Below are 25,004 nucleotides of genomic sequence, written 5' to 3'. Positions count from 1 at the left end.
AAAATTTGTCCTTAATTTTAAGTATAATTTATTTTATTCTTTTAAAATGCTATGTAAGCCTCTTTATTTGAAGAATTTTTAAGATAAAAGAAATTTAGTAAGAAAAATTATAAAATTAAAGAAAAAATTAAGATGTAAAAACATGTTAAAAGAGATATCACAATCTGTGGAATATTCTAATAAGATCCTTCCTTACAACCTTCAGAAGCGTACCAAGTGCCACAATAAATAAGCAAGCTGTAAGCGAATCAACATTTCCACACCATTTTTTGTTTTTTTTTTTCGAATATAGATATACTTTTATTGGTCTGAATTGAGATCCTATTTATTTTGTTTCAATAATTAAGAAAATGTATTCAATGTGGTAAGTAACAAAAAAGCTAATAATATTTCCAAAAAAGTTATGTTACGCAATATAATAAAATCCTGATAAAATGTATTCAGTATATTTACACTCAGTATATCATCTTCAGTAAGAGTCTATCCTTAAAGAATAAGTATAATTTTATCAAAAAGCGAAGGATTAAAAATAACTTTTAATCTTAATGCAAAAAAAAGTATTATACTTAAATCTATAGATTAAAAATATACTTAAAACTTTAATAAATTAATAAAAATGTGACAAATAATCCACCTAACCACATCATAAACAGTGTTATTAAATTCCCAAAACTGAAAAATGTATTTGGTAAGAATGAAAAGTTCTAATTGAAAGAGAAAAGATATTTAAACTTTTTTTAACATCAAATTGTTGTTAAACTTAATAAATATTTGAAAGAAAAAAAAGCATTCAAAAGGGTAATAATCTTGATTCCAAAAAGCACTTAGACTTCTGAATATGTATTCTACATTTTTCTTGTCCTGCCAATCTAACATTTGATAGTGTTTTTTTTTTAATCTTTTTAGTTTAACTGTGTAACTTGGTAAGTTTGGTATAATTGGCGTTCATAAAAACCACAGACAACCTTCGACCGATCTATTAGTAAATTTCAATTAATAATGTTCTACTATATGGCTTCGAAAATACTCAAGCTACTACAAAAAATTAGAATCATGTTTTACTAAGTAAAGTCAAAACCCTGTATCACAAGATTTTTGTTAAAACACCCCAAATATCTTAAGGGGAAAAATAGGAAACCGAGTTGTTATACTCTGGAAAAGACACAGGATATACAACAGAAAATCTGCTGTATTACATAAAGAATAGATAGACTATGTGCAGATGTACTTCAGCAGTGTTGTTTACACCCTTTCCATTTCCCTTTTACATTCCTTTTTCCCACCCTTTGGTCTCCCCTATTATACAATTTCCAGGGTAGAGTAAAAAGACATTATCCACATACCTTTCAAACAGTTTTACATACAAAAATTCTGATGAAAGAATTGCACCTGTGGCCGCGAAGATATATTAGTTCAATGAGATAAAATCCTGGAAATTTTTAACATACAAAAATGAAAACATGTTATAACTTTGTAAATGTACAGCAATTGGATATGGCTCGTATATAGAAAAATTGCAAGACCTTTATTTAAAGAGTCAAGAAGTAAAAGCAAAAAGCCTATCTGCAATATTTGTGCGGCATATTGGACATTCAGAACAAGCGAGTGAACAAGATTTACACACTGCAATGGCAAACAAGAGGTTGTAATTCATGCTGAAAATAGACTTAAAACAAGGAAACTGCAAAAGATGAAGGCAAAAAAAATACTTACGACAAAAATGCCGGCATGGAAGAAGAATTGCTGCGGTTGACGACTCAAAACATACTTTACAAACATGGGAATTTGTATCTCCATTGCCAAGATGCCTGAATTCTTTTTCCCTCATCTCTTGCATGCGTGCCTAAAATAGGAAGTTACAGATCAAAAAGTGTACCTATTGAGCTTTTTGTTAAATTTCAAATCACAAAACTGTACAGTAAAATTGAATGCAATGCCTTCTGAGAGCTAGTCACCAAAGATATGAAGATAATTTATCATGCAGGTAAAAGTAGCACAGTCAAAATACTTCTACAGTCTGCACATTGCTATATAATTTAGACCTCTTTCATACCAAACATTTGTTACAAAAGACTGTTAAAAAGTAGAAAAGTCATTGGTCCTTCAGAACTTGAAAAAGATTGTTTCAGAGAAAAAATGTAAATCACTTACTCGTTAATCTTAAATTTCATATAATATGCACTGAGAAAAGTCTGAAGCACATTATAATTTGTGCTAATTGAGTTTTAGGTTAAATAATTTTTTGGTACATACAAAAACAGTCCACAATAAAATTGCAAACTCCAAAAAAAATTCAGCATTTTTATTCCTAACATTTAATGCAAAGCCGATCATAGCAATAACTTTATTGGTCTAATGATATATTCCAAGTGTGCTAATACAAATTCACATATTTATTAAATAATGAGAATAAAAATAATGAAACAACTCTGTAGGTACGAATTTTAACAGTAAATTTTGAAGATACTAAAAATTTATTTAACTGTAGGTTTTTGAAACAAAATATGCGGAGCGAGGTCTAGACATCCAAATGTGTTCATCAAGGAAGAACTTATGGCCATTTAGAACTAACACCATAAAATACTTGGGATGCATATAAAAGTAGCCAGTTCCACATTTTCCATGTTGAAAGAAACAAACAGATAAACGTCTATGGGTGTTACCTTAAGACGAACAACCAAAGGGTCTTCATTGGTTATTTCATTTTCTTGTATTGATATATCTAAAACCTGCTCCTTGGGGACAATACTACTTTCAATGTCATTAGTTTTCAGATCGTCTACTTGAACGTCCTCATCACATTTTTTTGTATCATTGTTTGATTCCGGCGTGGCATTCCCTTCTTTCTTTAACTTAGCCACAAGAACCCACATATTTGCTAAATCATTCTCCAGCGAGGCTTCTCTTTTTTTGGCCTCTTCAACCTTTTTCCTGTATTCGTCTTCCAGAAATTCCTTCTCAGATAATGCAGCCTCAAGAGCTGCCTCTCGCTGTCTCCTAGCTTGCAGTTCCATCCTCAGATCATTAGCGTCAAGATTCCATGACTCAAACTCATCCATACCAACTCCGAAATTTTCATTAGCACGGCCAGAAATTCTCCCCTTCCTCCCAGATCTAGCATCATTGTATTTGCGGCCAACACCATTAACTGTTTGTACAACAGAATTTCGAGTGTTAGCCTGGTCTCGTGCAGCAATCAATTCCTTTTCCAATTTTGCGTTCTGCAATGAAAGTTTGGTAACTTCCCCAGCTAAATTTTTCAACTCCACAGCAGCAGCAGAAGCCAGTTCTTTGGCATAAGAAGCCTCTTCAGAGAGTTTCTGATTCTGAACATGCAACCCGCTGTTCTCTTCTGATAATTGAACCTGTTCGAGCTTCAGCTTTTCGTTTTCAATCTCCTGAATAGTGAATAAATATGTCAGGCAATTCAATCAAAGCAAAACTGCAAATTGGACAAAAAAAACTAAATCATTGCTAACTCTAGTAACTTCAAATATCAAGTTTCCACAGAATCCTTAAAATTGGTTTTAAATTATAATACTTCATTTTAGAACTTGTAACTAACAGACTGAAGACAGAGGAAGTACGAAGAGAAGTAGGGAAGCAATAACCAAGGGAAAAACAAAAACCAAATGTAAAGGATTTATAAAGCACATAATCCTCTTAACCATGAGGTTTCAAAAGAATGCATTAATAGTTACCTGGAATTGTATTTTCCTTTTCAGCTCATCAATGTGTTCTCCAAATGTACACTGATCAGCAAGCATTAACGAGGTACCAATTGGGACTGCTGCAAGTTGCTGTTCTAGCAGCTTCACCTTTTCCTGCAATTCTCTATTTTCAGAACACTGTCAACAAAATAACAAAAGAAGGGGTGTTAACATTCTCCCAGCAATAAGCGGTTTCCATTGCATCTTTAACTTAAAGGATGAAGAAAACAAACAAAAAGATAAACTCGTACCTTATTATCTAACTGTTCTTGAAGGACACGGTTGTCTGCCGATTTTATCTATAGAGATATATTAAAAATTCTAAATTATTGTAAGCTAATAAACATTGACTAGATAATTCATGAATTATAATCCATATTATATCAAAGAAATTAGCTGGAAAATATCAGAGGGTACAAACGTAATGGAAATAAATTGATGACTAGTGATGAATAATAGACATACCTCTAGCTCAAAGGCCTTTTCATCACACTGCGTCATTAATCTTGAGATTGTCTGTAACAAAACACCAAAGAAATCAAAAATCAAAAATTACCTTTACTGAAGCATTTATAGAAATATAACTTTCCAGATGTTAGAATAGCAAAGAATTTCAATATCAAAATAGCCACCTGCTGCATTTCAATCAGAGATGAGTTAGCTACGGAAGATTCACCACTCTCAATTATTCTTTGCTCTAAAATGCTCATTTGCTTCCTTTTTGCTTGGATCTCTTGCTCTAAGTTCTCAATCTGTAAAAAGAAATTCACAGATTTCATATAAAGGGTTTCTACCAAAAAACTTAAATCTGCGAAGTGTCATATCAATTAGAGTTAGGTACAGAACTTGTTGTAACATGGAGCGTCGAGGTCACTTAAAAAATGTGCGTACATATGTTTATAGAAACATGTACAGTCAGTGTTTTCAGGTGTAATTACGTAATACTTGTAGATTCATACTTATGGGATATATTATAAGTACTTTTTTAATTGCACAAAAAGAAAAGAAAATTTATTTTATCATAATTTTCGACATTGCACACAATATATGAAATAAGCGTGCTACAAAATTTTAATAAAGATAAATTTGAAAATAGTAAAAGTTTTTTTTTTTGAAGTAGTAAATAAAAAATTTGAGAAGGAAGGAGTGAAATTCTTGCTAAATTCCTGAGCTAAATTCCACCATTGCGTTCTGCACTGAAAGCTTGGTAACTTCCTGAGCTAAATTCTTGCTGCCATGAACAACGTAGAGCACGAGGTACACACGCATGATTTCCAAGTCATATTTTAGTACATCCGCCACTACTCTGAATTCCTTGTTCTTACGGAAAAATTAAATTATCGCAAATACTTTATTAGTTCTGCTCCGCATCTACCAATATGTTCGAAAGGTTCGCAGGATACCTGTATTTTGGAGCTTTCAGGATCATTTACAGACTGCTCCATTAAGCGTTTCAGAGTGCTGGTACTGAAAGCGATATCTCCAGCAAGCATTTTGACTTGCTCGACAAGAAGATCCATCTCATCGGACATTGTCATCCCTCCCTACAATTTAATATGCAGTTAGAAAGGAGATTTAATAAGGTATATTAAAAAGCCAACACTTTTGAAGAATGAAAATACAGTGAGGTAAAATAAGTAATCAAAAAGGCAATACTTTTTAGAAACATCGCAGCAAAGGATATTGTATCAGTATTTACATATAAAAATAAATAAATATATATATATATATATATATATATATATATATATATATATATATATATATATATATATATATATATATATATATAGACACACAAACACACATATAGAAATCGATCACAAGTCACAAGGGAACCCCACGATGACGGCATCGGATGAGTTTGAGGTTTTCACTAGCTTTTGAAATTTAGATAGGCCCTCTAACAACTTCACTATGCATTATTTTACCCAGGACTATGACACATTTACGCAGATGAGGCATTTAATATGCAGATCATGGAATGAGACAAGCAAACAGATTGTTGAGGGGGAATGGGAACGTGAATCTACCGCTGGTAGTCGTATTGGTTCAGTGATGATACTGCTAGTTGGGGAGAGTTCTTCATTCCGCCTACTTGACGATCTCATATGTCTAACATCATGAGACAGATCAGATGACACAGTGGAAACATCTTTTTGACTCTCACTTTCAATCAAAAGTGATCCATCACGTAGGGCATCATAATTCTGGAAGAAAAAGGAATAAGCTAGATTTATATGGAAGGAAGATATCTTTCTGATAATAGCAAATACTTTAATTCATATAATTAAGAAGTCAATAACCAACTCAGCCTGAAAGCGTAAAGAAGTAGAGGCTTGAATATCGCATACCCCTCACGAGAACGCCATTTGTGCTTGAAATATGGGCAAAGCTTATGCTAGATTTACCAAGGGTTAAATTTATTTATTTTTTCCAAGAAAACGGTAGCAAGGATAAAATACTTGACCAATTCATTAAAAATATTTACACTTCAATATATTGGGAGTGGGGATGAAAATTGGCCAAAACTGCTTGTGGAGGCCAATGGCCTAGCCTCTATCAGGCAGGCTCAGGTAAAGTAAGTCCTACGATAAAGCCAGGCTCGATTTTTTCATAAAAGTATATTTAATTCAAAGATCGTTTAAACAGATTGTGTCCTAAATTTCAGAACTAAGTCACGCTAAAACATTCAACCCCAACTTATATCCACCCGTAGATGCAAAGAATTAACTAAGCCTAAAAGGAACTACACGATCACGAGGTGGCCATATTTAGAATGAGAAACTCAATCTGCACAAAAATATTGCATTACATCAAACTAGGAGCTTAAAGTACTTGCACTTTTAGAATGGTTATTATTTTAAAAAGCAGTCAAACACATTTCACACCGATTGAAGGAAGAACTCACATCATCCTCACCAACAGAGTGACTCTGATGGTGACTGGTAGCTTCAGTTACATATCCCGGAATTGCATTCTTTGATGAAACCAGAATGAGCTTTGTTAGCTTCTGGATCCGACTCATAAGAGCAACCTTCGCTTCTTCCTCTTCTTCCAATCTTGACTGCATTTTAACTTGACCTTCTTCCAACTACTCATGTCAATTGTACCAAATAAGAATCAGATCTCGAGCACAAATACAAAAAACCCGAGTAAGAAATGTAAAACTAAACAATTTAGGGGAAGCTAAAAACCTTTTGTTTTAAGCTCATGATCTCCTCGTGATTAACACCAAGTTGCATTCCCTTCTTAAGCTGATCAAGTTCATGTTTAAGGACAGAAATTTCTCTCTGGTATTTCTTAATTAGAGATTTTTCGTCAATAATCTGTTTTAACAAAATATTCAATAATCAATCAGAAACCTCACCGACATGATAATAGTCACCTAGATCCTTTTATGAATAATAGCCAGACTGTTATGTGGCTAATTAATAGATGTTCAGAGAACACAAAAAAATGAACCGGACCTTATTACGTGAGGCATATATCTCTACTCTCTTTGCCCTGCTAGCAAACTTCAAGGTATTATGAGTTTCTTCCATATTACTGGATGCTGGAGTTACGGTGCAAATAAGCTGAAATTTCCATGTTAAAGACAACATCAATATGGTGCAATGGTGCTCATGCAGACATTCTGACATACTTTGTTCAAATACATCCATTATGGTGAATAAAGAGAATGGAAAGAGTTTCAAAAGACCATGCCCTATTTCAAGAGTCTATTGCAATAAACTGGGGTTCAAATTGAAATTGTCATGTTAATTCTGAATGATAATCATACCAAATCAATAAATACAACAAGCAAATAAAAAGAAAAATCTCAAAATGTTTCGTATAAATGCTAAAAGATGTATAATGCTTTAGTATAATAATAAATTTAAAATTACAAAACTGCTACGTAACCATAATTGTCAGAAAAACAAAAATCATGTAATTTTTTAGTGAAGCCTTTATTTCAAAAGATTGACAACAGCAATTAGACAGCCAAATTTAGTGTATGGTAATAGAATGAGTAAGTAATGTCTGAAAACTATTTCAAAGGAATAAAAATAGAGGATGAAACTGATAAACTAGAAAGCATTTCAGTAGGGTTTCCTCAGTTCCTCTTTACAATTTAAAGTTTAACTTCTTCATTTCATTGGTGAGGTAAGGTAAAGAAAAAGAAATAACTAAGTTGCAGAATCGAGCATATCACATTGATGGTGCAGAATTACACCAATCCATCCAGCTATCAAATGATTCTAAATGCTGCGATTCATCATTTGATATAAATTGCAAATTGTAAGACTGTAATATTTATGGTCTATTGAAATAGAACACTCAATAATGTATTCCTCTATCCTTAGAATATGTTGAATGTACAAAAAAATGGTTATAATGGAAATTTATTATTCGTATTCAAATTAACAACCACTTTAAGACTGATTTTTTAGGTCCAAGATGTCTCAACAACTGTGTAAATTAAAAGGGACACCAAAAACAGATAAAGATTTTTTATCATTAAAAGTGTAGTAGAATCCCAAACTCACCGAAACATGGCCATGCCCACTAAGCGAAGACTGCAGGAGGCGAGTAAGCTTTGAGTCACGATATGGAACATGAGATGCTTTCCCTTCACTTAATTTTCCAATAACCTTTAAATTGAAACCATAAAATCAAGGCTTTCAGGAGGCGGAATTTGTGATCTTCGGCAAAAAGAGAAACAGTAAATTATCTAACTAGTGATCAGGTCTCCCAAAAAGAAAATCATAACATTCATAATAGACAACAAATATAGGAAATGAAAGACACCTACTGTTCCAAGTGTCAGAAGACTTTTGTTTATGTAAGATCCTTCTTTTCTTCTTAATCCAGTAGTTTCAGTTTTTGAGCTCTCGGATCCCGCAAGATCGATCAAGTTCTAATCGAAGAATGCAAGTACAAAAATAAGAATAGTAGGCAATGTATGTGTGCATGTTATCTGAAAATTTCTTAATAATGTTCACATACAAGCTGAGAGAAGACCACTCCATCATAATCTTCACCGTGGGCACTGCTTTCAATCATCTGCAAATGAATTGGATAGCAATAACAATGCAGATTAGAATTGAAACAAAAAATGGCTTACCAAGGTCCAGGAATCCAAATACATTAGCTGAGGAAAAATTAAACATTTAACCAGCACGTGATAAATTCAGTATGTAAGCATAATTTGAGTCCCTTAGCCATTAAAAATCCTTTGGAAATAAGACTCCGTGTACACATGTTGCTACAACACAAAATTTCGATACTGTAATTCCAAGAATGCTTACAAGTGTAAAAATTGTGTGACTTCGGCTGCTGAAAAGATTAAAATTATTTGATCCAACATGACGATGCTCTGCCATTATATAACATCCTCGTTAATAAAGTAACATTTAACCAAGTAACCAACAATTAACCATGAGAGCTTTATTATTAAAAACACAGGCAACTTTAACCTTCCCCAGCAGCAATAAAGGAAAGGGCATGTCCAGGTGACAAAACAACTTCTTCCTTTATACCCTCCACATAAGTTCCCTGAAATANATGCGAACATAAATCCCTGGTCACGACTACAACTAGCCTTAAGAAAACAAGAATTTTGTTTGAGAAGTTCAAAGTAAAGAAATTTCTATATGTTCTTCCAATAACAGATGGTGTCCTTGAATTATCTCGGTGGAAATTTTAACAGGAATGTTAGCTATACCAAAAAAGCTTCTAAAATAAAGTTCTTATACATGCCATGCCACCTTTCAAAGACAACTACAAATATCCGTTTGCCTATTGAAAGAGAATTGACAACAGTGTAGAAAAGAGTTCATTTTAAAATCTGGTAAGAACTAATATAAATAATTTTAATTTCAATTAACTAAAAATAAGTAAGAAACCTGTGCATCTTCTCTAACACGTAAATTTTGGCCAGTAGGGTCGAGCAAATCATTTATCACCTGACAGAAGTAGAAACAGGAAAACGTCTATTAAAACAAAAAAGAAAAAGAAGAAATATATCAGACAGTATAACATGTAACGTGATAATCAGTATCTCAAAATGCAGATCATAGAAAATATAATTGAGATAAGGCCTAAAGTGATGCATTTAATGATGAACTATTTTAAACGTGTTCAGAGCACAGAAGGTGGGATGTGTGAACACAGTTTGTTCCATTTTTACCTCATTATATATTTCTAGATAGGAAACTCGGAGTAAGAACTCTCTTCCTGGAGTCTGCATTAAAAGCAATTAGTTATTCAAAAGTAGTCATTTAAATAAAACAAGTACTGACTTATCAATCAAGAGTCCAGACGTACAACTCATGTATTCTGGGGGATAAATGGTGTGCAAGGTAAGTAGATGCCTACTTGGCCACAAGTACGGCACACAAAGTAATAGAGAATTGATAATAACATATACAAAAGACACTGCCTATAGTCCAAAGCACATATTGTAGTGAATAGCAATGGTCAGAGCCACACAAGTATTTCTAAATAAACCCACAAATAACAATGACTTCGTCAACATTTACTAGGTTAGCGTGAAAGCTCACATCTTGGATAATGCTGAAAACATCTTTGATAGCCAGCGGTATGATACCAGGACAATTCTGGTCTCCCTGCAAATATCATTTTTAAAATGCCAATAAGAAACACAACTTTAAAGATCAAGTAAATTTATAAATGTACAGCATGAAGAAGATTCTAGGAATGAATGAATTGGAAAGGGAAACAATAAATATGGTATTGTAAATACTTGTAAGACTTTAGAGTCATCAAAAAATTCGAATCCCAAATCATGCTACTGAATTTCAAAATTGAACTTACAACGTTGCAATACTGAATTACACTACATCTACTTGAAACCATATGATATATAACAAGCAAAACAACCATAAAAATGGCTGCTAGTTTCATATGATAATTAATAATCTAGTCTCAAATCGCAAGTTTCAGTTCTCGATAGTTTCAGTTTAACTAACTCTTTACAAAGCTAATATTGTATCTTTGTGTGAATAAAATCTATATTTTCTGTTAATGAATTGGACCTTCAAACTAATACAAAAATTCTGTTCAATACATTAAAATAAAACTTTTAGTTGTACTTCTTTTAACTCGATCACCAATACATTAACTTCTAAGATGAATGACAAGGAACTTGTGGCATTTGTTGTTTGTAAAATGATAACTTATAACTAATGTAGTGCACAGTGATAGTTTACAGAGTTAAAAGTTCCCCCGAAACTTCTTTACCGTTTGCTAAAGAATCATCGAAAAAATAATATAAAAAGTAAAGGCTTACAAGAAAGTTGCTTTCATGTAACATGTTTTACTGTATTAGAAAATTGAAAACAGAAAAAATTAGTAATTCATCAAAAAGACCTCACAATTGACAAATATACTACGACACAAAATAACTACTCCCTTTCGTTCAAAATACCCACTGGTAAAAGTTACTCACTCAAAAGGATAATGAAAAATATAAAATAACACTAATAAGAAGAAAATACACATTTGACTAACTTACCTTCATTAAAATGCCAAAATTATTGTCACTTCATTGATATTTATTTTTTTTCCCAAAATAGGCTGAACCAACATGCACTTAATGAAGATATTAAGAGATATGGATAAAGGTGGAAAAAACATAATTAAATATGAAAAAATATCCCATACAATGAGAGTGAAAAAGATTTATATATTGTTGTTCAATCACAAATTAATATGTAAGGTAACTCAATTAATTGTTAAAATAACTGAATCAAAAATTATATCTAGCATAATTTCCAATCGTGTCATAATAATAATAATAATATATAAAAATTAATCCCATTAAGTATTTAATTAAATCCTTATACTAAAGTTAAATTCAAACAAAACGATTTCTAAATAGTCAGACAGGTTTGAATCGGAGAGAGCAGGAAGAAAATAACCCGTAATAAATATCTGTAAAATTTACTAATTCAAACGACTGACTTTATGGTACAATATAATGAAGAGATGAAACATAGACATTTGACTTTCATAGTATACAAGATTCAAACCAGTACATTAATTTTAAAGGTGACACTTACATGCATAGTATGTGTCTTACCACTACTCGTCACACCGTATGCAAACACAGTTCCTGCAATGTTTATCATAAGTTATCTTCCAAACCCAGCAAACTCCACCAGCACTAAACACATAACCAGTACGTATTAACCATTGAAATCTAACTATTAACTATATGCATCACTGGAAACTAAAGCAGCTTCCATCAAAGAAATAGAACGACTCTGCAATTGCCACTAAATGGGACACTGCCAGAGAGGCATCACATCCCGTTGTGAAAAATTTTCTCGAATCCAGAGTTCATACCGTTTACACCATCCATGGCAGACTTCACAACAGGTTTGGCAGCTACTTCGTACACCTCGTCGGAATTTGTATGCGGTCCGAACACTCTATCTGTCACAAATCAATTCAGAATTCTAACATCCATATCCATAATTTTCCACACAAAGAAAAAACCCAATTGCTCACTACTTGTTCCACAAAAAATCACATGAAGAGGAGTTCGAAATGAAAATACCAAATGCATAAGCAGTAGCTGGATTATACTCGTTTCTCACAATCTTGTCACCATCCGCATACCACGCGATCTCGTCTCCTCTATGGTACTCTCTTTCACTACAGCCAAACAACACCGTAACACTCATTCGATCACAGATAAATCAACGCAGAAAAGATAGAAACAAACCGAACGATTCGGTTTCTCTAAAACTCACAGCTAATGGATCTGATTTCATAGCTACAGATCTAAGCATTACCTCAACGGTCTGAACCGAATCGTGACCGAAATGCTATCCCGAGACCTGGAAGGATCCACCGGCTCCATGATCACCTCGTCCTCCATTCCGAACTCCACCGGCGAAGGATTACCGTAACCATAGCCGATTGAATCGCTGCGACCGCGACTCGGAGTCATGGACGGACCGCCACCGCCGCCGGAGTTGTAAAACGACGACGTGGAAGAAGAACAGGAGCGAGGCATTACGCGTCCGTTGGTGACGGAAGAAGTGGATGAGGATGAGGAGTGAGGAGTAGAGGGTTTGCGGTGCGAAAATGGCGAGCTGCTCCTTGCACGTGAGGACGAGGCCATGAGTTGACTCACCGAGTTGGTGAGTCAATAGAAACCAGCGAAATATGAATTAAAGAGAGAACACGAGAAGAAGAATAGAATGTGTCAGAACTCACATGGCGATGGAAAGAAAAGGCGAAGAACATTTAGTTCTATTTCCTCTCTTTTTCTTTTTCTTTTTTGTTTGTCTGCTTTGAATCTCTGAGATATGATTATCACATAGAGTGAGTCTTTCGTTTTCTCTCAGACAGACGTGAGTTGCAGGGGAAGAGAGAGAAAGAGAGAGTGGGTGAAGAAGATGGTGAAAATGGTGAGAGATTGTAGGGCATGTCTCAGTTTAAATTTTTTTTTTTCTGTGTAATTTTATTTTATTTTATGGGAGGATACAAAAAATTGATTTAGAAATTTCCAAATGCTGACATGGCGGATGACGATGTTGAGATGGGTTTTTAAACTGGCGGAACAGTGGAAGTGCCCGCGCAATAATATCAGAGAGGAATTGCTTTAAATAAACCTAAGCCTGAATTTGAGCGGGAGCACAGCAACAATAAACATATAAATGGCCAATTTCCATAAATGCTAAACTTTATATAATTAAAATCATTAATAAGTAAATATTTATATATATTTTTATCAACCCGCAATATTTTTGTTAAAAAGAAAAAATTCAAATTCAATAAAAACTTTAATCAATAACCTCCCTGTTGATAAGTATTTTTATAAAACTAGTGACATTAACTTGAATTCACAATAATTATATATATACATATATGTATGTTTGTGTGTATCATTTACTTATTGAGAATTCTTATGTGATAAAATTTATTATATGGTTATTACGTATGTGTTATAGTATTATTAATGGTTACGTGTATTGGGCCGATTTAATGTATCAGAAAATAGATTTTGAAATCTATAATTAGCATGTATACTAAATTATATGTGTAACTTGGGTTGTAATACACAGATAAACAATTATGTTCTTTTACGCTATAACGACTTACAGTAGGTATGGATGTATTAAATTTTGTGATTTATGTTTGTATTACTTGAATATTTTCTTTCTTATTGCATAGGTAATTAGCAACTTTATTTTCTTACTGTGCCAAGGAAAGCTTAATTGTGATGTATTTTTAAATTTAATATATAAAAATCTGTAATGTTTAAAGAGTAAAGATATATTCCAAGAACTACATACATGTTTTTTATTTTACTTTTTCTAAATCCTTAAATTTGGTCTCCCTTGTTAAAATGTTTTATTCTATTATTTTCAAAATTTCCAAACTTTAATTTAATTAATCATCGGTCATTTAATTTGTAATGAAAATAAATTATTTATTGAGTTTGCTAACATGCATACACTATTTTTTCAGTCGATGCATTTTAATAATATATATCGAATTTTAGTAGGAAAAAATACTCTTATATAATATAGATTCTAAGTTTTAATGTTAAGGGTATTTTAATAGTTTTCATTCTCAAAACTAAAAAAACTCATACCCTTACTCACCTTTGTCATTCTTCTCAACCATTTCTCTTTCATTTCTCTCGCACTAACCTTTTCTCTGTCATCCCTACTATAACCCCAATTGAAAATATCAGAAACACTCGTCTAACTCTAATCCACCTTCCTCACTTATCCAATTTGTTTCTCTCTCATTTCTATACTCTGTCTCACCCACACAGCAACCAGTGATACCGTCTTGATTTGTTTGTTCATTTGTTTTCCATTTTAATAACAAAATAATCAAAATGAGTATTGTAAGATTATCCAATGTATCTTAATATGTTTATTTATTATTATTAATTTTGTATTACATGAAATTACTTATTTCAATTTCATGTAAACTAATCACACTAAATGATAAAAAAAATAACGAATGTCATTCAACGCAATTATCGTAGCCAGAAATGCATCATTCATACACCTACCAAAATAATCCATTTTGAGTGACACCAGTGGCACCATGTTTTGCTACTTCCATTAAGAAAAAGATTTTGCTACGTGTGTTGAACTATACATAAATTTTATATCATTTTTTTTAATTCTAATATTTATCATAAAAAAAAAAAGTCATGCATACACATCAATAAACAAACTTAATGTATAATGTGATAAAAATATAATGAAATGTGGTGTAGATGCACAAATGATGCATGGAAATTTTGTGATTTGTGAAGGTTTTATTACCGTGATTTAATTTAAAAATGAAATTTAAAATAGTAAGAAGGAAAAATATATAACAGAGTCCTCTGATCAAAAATCAACATCAACATCATCCATTATTTTGTTATTAAAGTGGAAAACGAATGAAAGAACAAAGTAAGAGCAACAAATTACGGTGTCACAGGTTATTGTGTGTGGGTGATAGAGAATATGGAGATGAGAGAAAAACAAATTAGATAAGTGAGAAAGGTGAACTAGGGTTAGACAAGTGTTTCTGATTCTTTTCAATTGGGATTATAGTAGGAATGAAAGAGAAAAGATCGGAGTGTGAAAGATGAAAGAGAAAGGGTTGAGAGAATAAGAGATGTGAGTAAAGGTTTCGAGTACTTCTTGTTTTTTAAGTTTTGAGAAAGAAAATTATTCAAATATCTTTGACCTTAAACTTAGAATCCATGATATATGAGAGTATTTTTGTCTACTAAAATTCGATATACATTACTAAAATGTACCAACTGAAAAAAAAAAAAAACATATGTGCATTAACAAAGAGTTTGTAAATTTGTATTTTAAATTTGGTAATGTATTAATACTACGAGACTCGATTACTTTTGATATTATAAATTTTAAAGTATAAATAGATTTTGTATATACAAGATTCTTTATTTAAAAACACGTATTTATTTTATAATTTTGTTCCTGGAGCTTTATATTCTCTTTTTATATTACTTAACTTCTTATTTATCGGTTTAAAAATTGGATAATGTTTGAGTGATCATTGTGACAAATTTTTCATTCCTGACCGATTAATTTATTAGTTTGAAAAAAATCGTTTTTTTCCTCTTTTTTAGGTTAGAATTACTTATTCATTTTTCATGTGGACTATGGACAAAGTCTCGTGCATAGAATCATTTATAAGATTATTTATTGATTAATGTTTTGAAAGACATACTCTTAGTTGTTTGGCTGTTATCAAAGATAAATGAAGCTAATACTTAAGGCTTTTATATCGGTATCGTTAAGTTCATTCATGCACGTCGTTGATTGATTTCGAGTTATAAATAAAGTGTGATTTTTTTAAATAATTGATTTTGTGATAAGCATGGTTGCCTGTGAATATGTATACTATGAATTGTTTGAATTGTGAATTGTTAGTTTGATTTGGATTTTGTATGTTTAAGAAAGTTACAATGTGAGTAATTGGTAAAAAAGTATGAGTTTTCTGTCTAAAACTCTTTTGAACTAATTCACTAAAAAAACATACCTATTTGATCAATCGAACGAGTATAAATCCTTTTAAAAAGTACAAATTATAATTCTGATATCTGGTATAGCATTCAACGGTGTTAGGGTGACGTTGAGTGTCTTATTTTACGAATAGGATATCATGCCAAGCGCCCAATTTTACAAGAAGAATAACACTAAGCATCAGTCTTGTAGTTAAGCGTCATCTTTTGCAAAATGTTTAGTGCTGAGTGCAACCTCTAAGCGTTGACTTGTATATTAGATTTGATTTCTTCTTTCACCTTTTAATATCGAATTATAACAAACTTTGTACATGTTTATGATTATCATTATGTTCGATTAAGATGGTAATATTGTCGTGGACGTGTACGGTGATAACGTTGAAGGAATTTTAAGGATAAATTATTTTTGGTGATAACTTTAATGTATGCCTTGACATATAAGATTTTATGAGATGGTACATTGACCTTCTAATAACCATTCACACTCAGATAAAAAGAATGTGTTATGTCGTAAAAAGTAATAAAAGGTTACAGTCTATGGACAACTTGTGGTTGTAAGCGCGAAAGAGGTTAACCTAGTGTATGGTTGAGTGATAACCCTTGAGGCTACAAAGCCTAGAAACCACTACAAGTGCATACATGTGTAACTTATTGTACCCTATCCATGCTTAACTTGCATTTAATGTGGTTAAATATCGTATGATGATGATTTTGTTCATTAGCACACACTACATTATTTTGTGTCACTAGTGCAAAAATGTTGTTTAACGTTGGTTAATTTGGGCTTTTAACGTCACTTTCCCAACCGACGTCTATATGGGTGACGTCTATGTGACGTCGGAATTCAACCCACCAACGTCTATATACACGTCAGTTAACTATATCCACCGACGTCTATATAGACGTCTGATTATACTCAAACCGACGTCTATTTACTCCATATAGACGTCCGCATATTCCTAAACCGACGTCAACATGAATATATAGAGGTTGTAAATGACACTAACCGACGTTTATGTTCTTATAGACGTCGGACCATGCACTAACCGACGTCTAACAAGGGCGTTGTGTTTTAGAGCAGTTTTGATCCATAACATTGTCTAACACTCTCCTCTCGCTAGTTTCCCCACAAAAAAAGCTTGCGTCTTTTGAATCTTCTATGACATTCAACCCAAAACCGAACCTGGGTCCATGACTACTTCCCATTATTCAACCGCAAAATAAAAAAATTACGGTGACACGAGAACTAGACAAGGATCCAAGTTCCATTTTGGGTCGGAAGCCATAGAAAACTCAAAAGATCGTCACTCTATTTGTGAGGAAACTAGCAAAGGGAGAATGTTACACTATGTTACCTAAAGAGAGGATCAAAACTGCACTAAAACATAACACAAAGAAAACAAATTTTAATCAGTTGAACCACAAGATAATCGATAAAAAACTAAAGAAAGTTTAAACGGTAANCATTAAAAAAAAACACTCACCTAGGATGCAAGAGAGAAAAAGGAGAGGACGAAGACAATAACATATTGAGAAACGATAATGCGATGCCGCAAGAGATAAAAAGTAGAGGTGCGCAAGCGAGTAAAAGAAGAGGAGAAGCAGGGAAAAAGGAGAAGAGATGAAGACGAGATCAGAAACTGAATGGTGAGAAGAGTCTGCGGTCTATTTAAAATGAAATGGGGCGTCGGTTGTTCCAGAAACCGACGTCTATAGACGTCGGTGTTTCAGGGGATCCGACGTCTAGGAAGCTGAAAAGATTGACGTTTTGGTTTCCTGTCAGGGTAGTTCATGTGGTGCCCCTCACAGCCAATGTCTATAACCCTCGAATTTGGTGAAAATACAGGAACTTAGACGTCGGTGCCCCTTAGAACTGACGTCTACATTGAAGAATTTTTGTCTTCCCGCCTTTCAGACAGGCCTTAGACGTTGGCGTTTGACTACGTGACGTCTAATTGCTTGGGGAATTAGGTGAACAACATTAATTGTAGCCCAGTCGACGTCGTTTTTTCACGGGATCCGACGTCTATTCGACGTCTAAAGCTGAACCAGTTGACGTTTGATTTCCTGTCAGTGACGTAGACGTCAGTGCCCTTGCTAGCCGAATTCTAAGCTCCTGGGAATTTGATGGGCAACATTAATTGCAGTCTAGTAGACGTCGGTCCCTTGAAAATTCGACGTCAATGGACTGTCTTATCACATACCTCAGGAAATTGAACGTCAGTTTGCGGCAGGTGCGACGTCTATGATGTCATAGACGTCGCCTGACATCGAAACTGACGTCTAGTTTTTCAATTTATTTATGATAATGCCACCGTGCAATAATAGACGTCAGATTTTTACAGAACTGACGTCTAATGGATGACTTTATAATATTCTGTGTTATTAATTTTATAATATTCTGTTTAATAATTTTATAATATTAAATAGAATGTTACACTTTAATAAGTTACAAAAATACACACTAAAATAAATGCAAAATACAGATGAGTTACAAAGTTAATTTAGTAATAAACAAGAAAAAACAGTATAGTGTGAGTTCAACTCAATTTTTAAAACAAAAAGAAAACAAATTAATTTAAAATTAAAATTTACAAATGAAATAACAACTTAACAAAAAAACCAACTATCCAATAAAGGATTAAAACTCATAATTGAAATAACAACTTAGCAAAAATAATATCGTGAATAATTTATATTTTAAGGTAGTGTTTGTTTCAAAATTTAAAACTTCTATAATTTCGTCTTGAAAACATATTATAAAATAATAGAAAAAATTGTATTTAAATTACTTTTTATCTTAATTTTTAAATAATATAACATTATTAATAGACAAATATCTCCATCAGATATTAAGATATTTTTTTCCCATGTCAATATTTTAACCTTAAATTTGTTAAGATAATATTCTTAAAATCAATCAAATGTTAAGTTATTATTTTAACAAATTTGAAATATGCAAAAATATAAAAAAAAAAAATATATATGTAAGGATTTGTAAGATGTATGGTTTGGAAAATACCCGTGTTTGTTTCTTTATGTTTAAAAAAAGACATACCTAAATTTATAGAAGATAGATATTGACAGATTTACATTAAAAAAAGACATTATAGAATACTGGCAAAATCTTATTGGTAATAGGTTCAAAAATAAGCAACCAGTCTTATTAGAAACCTCCATTGAAATATTCTCCGTGTCAAATTGCAAATAACAACATCAAAGCATATGACAAAAGTTAAAAAAAGAAAATGCTAAAATCAAATGAAAACAATAAATACCCAGGGACTTGTGCACTTGTTGCAATCAGGATTTGTCTTTGAGTAAAATGTTATTTGTCATAACTTCTTTTCTTAAAATTTCAGAAAGGAGAAAATTATAATAGGTTCCGTTGTCTCCATCAAATTATAAATTTGCAAATTAACCGATAAGTATTTTAATTTTTTTGAGACTGTATATAATAGAGTTAAATATGTTTAAATATGTTTTTTATCTATTAATTTTTAATAAAAATTAAAATTAGTCTCTTTTAAAAACTTTGACTAATTTAGTCCTTTAACTTTAGAAATATATGAATCTAGTCCTTTTAATCGAATTTTGTCAATTTTATTTGATGTTTCAAATACGTTTCTCATTTGATGTTTCAAATGCGTTTCTCAATTAAGATTGAAGCAAACATACGTCAAACAATGTAAACAACCCAAATACTATCATAAAACATGCTTAAAACATCAAATAAACCTAACAAAATTTAGTTAAAAGGACTGAATTCATATATTTGTAAAATTTGGAGACTAAATTAGGTCAAAATTTAAAAAAAAAAATTAATTCTAATTTTTACTAAAAATTAAGGAACAAAAACATATTTAACTCTACATAATAATAAAATGACAAACTCCAAAGGTTCCAAACATATTCATTGAAAATAAAATGATGTAAATTCATAATAACCGATCACTTAAAAAAAAGTAATATGTGTAGTTGCTTGAATCCATTATGTTAATTTAAATGAAATCTCAAATTTAGATGTATAGATAAAAACAGTGAAAAAACTCTCATTCAAAATATCTATCTAGATTAAAAATCTGTCCTAAATTTTATTAATGCAATTTTTTTTTTTTGGTGGCGTTATATAGTTGTGCATGCACATGCTTAATTTTTTTGGAAATATACATAAATTGAATAATACACAGTAATACTAGATAAATTGAATAAATTATAATATATCTTTTGTTATTTTATTAAAATCAAAGAAGGTGACATTTGGGTTTCATAACATGTGACCATGCATTCATGTAATACCTTAAATGTCAAGCAAATATGTTTTGTTTACTTTTTTGCCTTTTAAATTTATTTTGTTGTATTGCATCAGTAGTTTATTTAGTATCATTTTTTGTTTCTTTTGATTAAAACTTGCAAAAACATTTTTTTTAATTCATATAAAAAAGTATTGATGTGAGGAATTTAAGTATAAAATTATACAATGTATTGTATATATGATCATATACTTAGACAACATAAATTAAGTGTTAATTTTAAACAACATTTAAGATTTATGACGATTAATTTAAATTAAAACATGATCATATTAGTTAAACCATAATTAAAAATTAATATGAAGTTTATTCTAAAATTTATAAATAAAGTGTATAGATAATTTCTTTTAAAATTTATATAAGAAAATATTGACGTGAGGAATTTAAATATTAAATTATATACTGTTGACTGTATATGGTCAATTTAGGATTTAGACAACATAAATTAGATAGTTAATTTTAAACCACATTCAAGATTCATGATGATTGATTTAAATTAAAACAGTCATATTAGTTAAACCGTAATTAATGCTAACATTAATATGAAATTCATTCCAAAATAGAGTTTGTAAGTAATTTTATTTAATACTTATTTATCACTAAAACTGTAAAATCTTTATTTATTTTGGTATTTATAAACTTCTAACAAACAGAAAGAATTTGACAAATAAAACTTAAAAAACAATTGACCTTAATTCCATAAAACGAAAGAATATTAAATAAATGCTATTAATAAATAACATAAAAAATTATAAATTTATTGTCTTAAAATTTAATTTTTCTTTTGAAACATTTAATAAATCAAGTTGTTCATTATTTAATACTTATTGAATTCACTTAAGTTGTGATATCTTGATAATGTGTATTTAGATTAATAATTTATATTAAGTTGCGATATATTGGTAATAATTTTAATATTAATTTATATTTATTTTGAATTCACGGCACCGCTCTCGCCGTCGTGGTTGCACGCGTTAATGCTTGAGCTTTCTGGTTGAACTATTTTGGCGACACGCATCACAGGCATCGATGAACCAATTAATTAATGCCTATATATTAATAAAATCAAACTCAACAACTTTATCTAACCCTCGTGAATTAAAGATTTCTCTTGCATGTGACTTCCACATACTATTTTTTATTTTTTTTATGTACATGGGATGCTTCAATTCCAAAATATACTACATTTTACCCTTTCCCCTAAGCTTTATTTTCTTCATTCGAGTTAATGTTACTTATTAAGGGGTTGAATAAAAAAAACATAACAATTTAACTAATCACTTCAAGTAGTCATTTTTTAAAACATTATTTGGTACATTTCTTAAGTTTTAATGTTTGAAATCTATTACTTAATAAATTATTTAATTGAGAAAGTATTTGGTCATTTTATTCAAATTTTGTGGTAAGGGTTTCTGGTTTGCACTCCGAAGTATACAGTAGTTATATTTAGGTGCACAATTAAATAATGTACTATCTTCACTTTTCAGACAGATAAATAGGTGAAAGTAACACATAACCTTAATTATGTGAAATTTAAGCATAAATATCTACTCTTCGCATCAAATATAATGTTTTAAATATCAATAATTATAGCTCAAAACAATGATATAAATTAGGTTAGTGAAAAGGGAAATTGCTCCAAGTGATCAACATTTTATTGAAAATTATAAATTTTATCATAATTTATTTTCTTTTCTAATAATAAAGTCTTGCTTACTTGAGTGGATTTGGGAGAGATTAATTGAAAGAATTTGAGAGGATTTAGAGGTAATTTTTTGTTGTTGTTTATTTGAATGGAATTAAAAGTAAGTGACAATAAATTTTGAAGTAAAATTTGTGAGAATCAGTATAAGATTTAATTTATGCGACAGATTAAAAATATTTATTTCCAAATTCACTTTCTAAATCTATTCAAATAAATAACAACAAAAAAATTATCATCAAATATTGTCAAATCTTTTTAATTATTTTCTTCTAAATCTACTCAAATAAACAAACAAGACCTAAGAAATATATATATATATATATATATATATATATATATATATATATATAAATAAAAGGTGTCGTTAAATGTTAATACAATTAACTTTTAATTTGTAAAACCATTATTAATCTTAATTTTTTAAAATTTAATTTACAAAAACTTCTTATGTAAAACTATATATATATACATATATATATATATATATATATATATATATACACATATATATATATATATATATATATATTAATGACAATGTTCCAAAAGTCAATGAATAATTAAACAAAAAAATAATAATCTTTAAAACATTTTCATACTATCTTAAAAATTTGACTTGAAATCAAATCAAATTTGAAAAAATGGATTTATAAAGTAAAAATTATATATTTGTATTTATATTATAAATTGTTGTTATTTCATATCAACATATGCAACAAATCTCGTAAACTTAATTTTTTTAAAAGTTTACAATAAAGTGGGGTCATCTGAATGAAAAAGTTAAAAAAGATGGATTTGTTTCAACTAACCAACAACCACTGTGCATGTACCCAGAAGGAAGATGTTGAATCAGAAATTATAAAGAAAAGGGTAAAAAATATTAGAAGTTTGTGCATGTTATATTTCATTGTAAAATATATCTTCTATGTCTATATTCTGTCTGAGAAAGAGTACAGGCAAAGAATACAAGGCTGAGAAATTGATTTTCTCTTTGGGACACTTCACTTTGAGTGGATGTTGCTAGCTTTATGGCACATGCACGATGATAAGGGTAATCCTTTTTATTGTTTGTGGTCCTCGTTATGGCTATGCCTGTGACGGTGACCTCAAGCTACTTACTTCTGTCACTTTCACCATTTCACGTATATTACAAGAAAACAAATACTATGTTACCCTTTTAAAAATATAAAATAAAATAAACTTAAACTTTAAAACCTCTCACCTTAAATCATAGGATAATGATATTTGACACTTAGAATGTGACAAATTTTTTACACCGCCACGTGTCACATTCTGGGTGGTCCACATGTTTAAAAAAAATGATAAAACATGGATTCAATGTGTAGTGACAGACTTGGTATCAATGTACAAATAAGTGGGTAATTTAGGCTAATTTTTAGCACGAGAAGGTATCAATGTAAAAATAACGCAGATTCAAAAATGTCCTCCTCGTGCTAAAAGTTAGCTTAAACTACCCACTTATTTGTACATTGATACCAGGTCTATCACTACACATTCAATCCATGTTCTGTCATTTTATTTTTTAAAACATGTGAACCACCCAGAATGTGACACGTAGCGGTGTAAAAAATTTGTCATATTCCGAGTGTCAAAGTATCATTATCCTAAATCATAAGATAGCATCATTACAATTAAATACTACATTTAACATATTATTTGTTGGAGATTTTGTAAAATAAATTTCGATTGAGTAGAATTCATGATCATCCGTTCTTGATAGATATTTATTTAAACATTTTATTAATCGTTGATGTTTGATTTATGAGTGACTGCACAATTATATGATAAAATAAATATTATTTTATTATAAACATAAATTCAAAACTTATATTGATCATATAAATATAAGTATAGTATCTTTTAATAAATATTTATTAAGTACTTTCACTTATAAATTATAATTCTCTTATTAATTTAAACGTCAATTATCAAACTATTATTAAAATTCTATCACTTGTAAAAAATTTCACGCTTAGTATTCGAATAAAAATACATTCAAAATTTATTATTTATTAAAGTCATGTGTCATTTATTAAAAAACTTGACATTAATTATGCTTACAAAGAAAATAAATAAAAAAAGATATTTAGGCAAATAAGTTGATTAAACTGAAGGGAAGACCCACGTGTAAGTAGGGACATCATGCACAGCTAGGATAGCAATGTTTCATAGTTTTCATGTTTTGTGACAATTTTGGTTGCATCACGTTGGCGGAAAAAGGGGTCGAAGTTTCTTCAGTTTTTATTACAGTTCCCAGCCCCATCCTAGCACCTTATATTATAGTAGTACTTTCTTGTGCAACCTGCAATTTCACCTGAAAAATGCACTGGTAGGATAAGAGTGTTCATTTCAGGTATTACAAAACTAATACTAAACTAAATAGCTTTAAACTTCCTTAGTACGGAGGGTCAAGAATTATTTTATTACAAAAGTGTTTTTAACAATATTTTTTTAACAATTTTTTTACAATGTATAGGTGACAACTTTTGATTAGTCTATTTTAAATATTTTTTTAAATATAAATTCAAATAGATCAATAAAATGATGACACGTGTCTCGTTATAAAAAAAGTTGTCAAAAAGTGTTGTCAAAATATCATCATCCATTTACAAGTTAGGATAATTTTATAATTATTGATTTGATTGTCAAAGTCAAGTATTAAATATCTCATAAATGCAGAGTGAAAGTTTAATTTAGCTGACCCAATCATAATCTAATATTATTTA

General features: G+C 30.7%; 1 protein-coding gene across 2 annotated transcripts; it reads right to left on the bottom strand.

Annotated features, from left to right (window-relative positions):
• Positions 1–1,066: 1,066 nt before the first annotated feature.
• On the bottom strand, positions 1,067–13,156 carry LOC106756289 (kinesin-like protein KIN-7D, mitochondrial). 2 transcript variants are annotated; one of them, XM_014638660.2, is made up of 25 exons: positions 12,518–13,156; positions 12,280–12,377; positions 12,066–12,155; positions 11,780–11,832; positions 10,259–10,324; positions 9,886–9,939; positions 9,602–9,661; positions 9,173–9,251; positions 9,005–9,072; positions 8,703–8,759; positions 8,509–8,613; positions 8,243–8,347; positions 7,181–7,288; positions 6,908–7,039; positions 6,622–6,804; positions 5,744–5,920; positions 5,114–5,254; positions 4,343–4,462; positions 4,176–4,226; positions 3,962–4,009; positions 3,702–3,848; positions 2,664–3,398; positions 1,714–1,843; positions 1,524–1,623; positions 1,067–1,429 (listed from the first exon to the last, which is right to left on the bottom strand). In XM_014638660.2, exons 1-24 carry the CDS (start codon positions 12,847–12,849, stop codon positions 1,538–1,540), a joined length of 3,225 nt encoding a protein of 1,074 aa, XP_014494146.1. In that variant the 5' UTR covers positions 12,850–13,156; the 3' UTR covers positions 1,067–1,429; positions 1,524–1,537. The 2 variants fall into 2 exon arrangements, with proteins under 2 accessions (XP_014494146.1, XP_022633777.1); XM_022778056.1 differs by lacking the exons at positions 12,280–12,377; positions 12,518–13,156 and having other exon boundaries at positions 11,780–11,883; positions 12,066–12,125.
• Between the last annotated feature and the right edge of the window lie 11,848 nt (positions 13,157–25,004).

The sequence above is a fragment of the Vigna radiata genome, chromosome 2 (assembly GCF_000741045.1).
Source record: "Vigna radiata var. radiata cultivar VC1973A chromosome 2, Vradiata_ver6, whole genome shotgun sequence".
Taxonomy (NCBI): Eukaryota; Viridiplantae; Streptophyta; class Magnoliopsida; order Fabales; family Fabaceae; genus Vigna; species Vigna radiata.
This window is presented reverse-complemented; position numbering and strand designations above follow the sequence as displayed.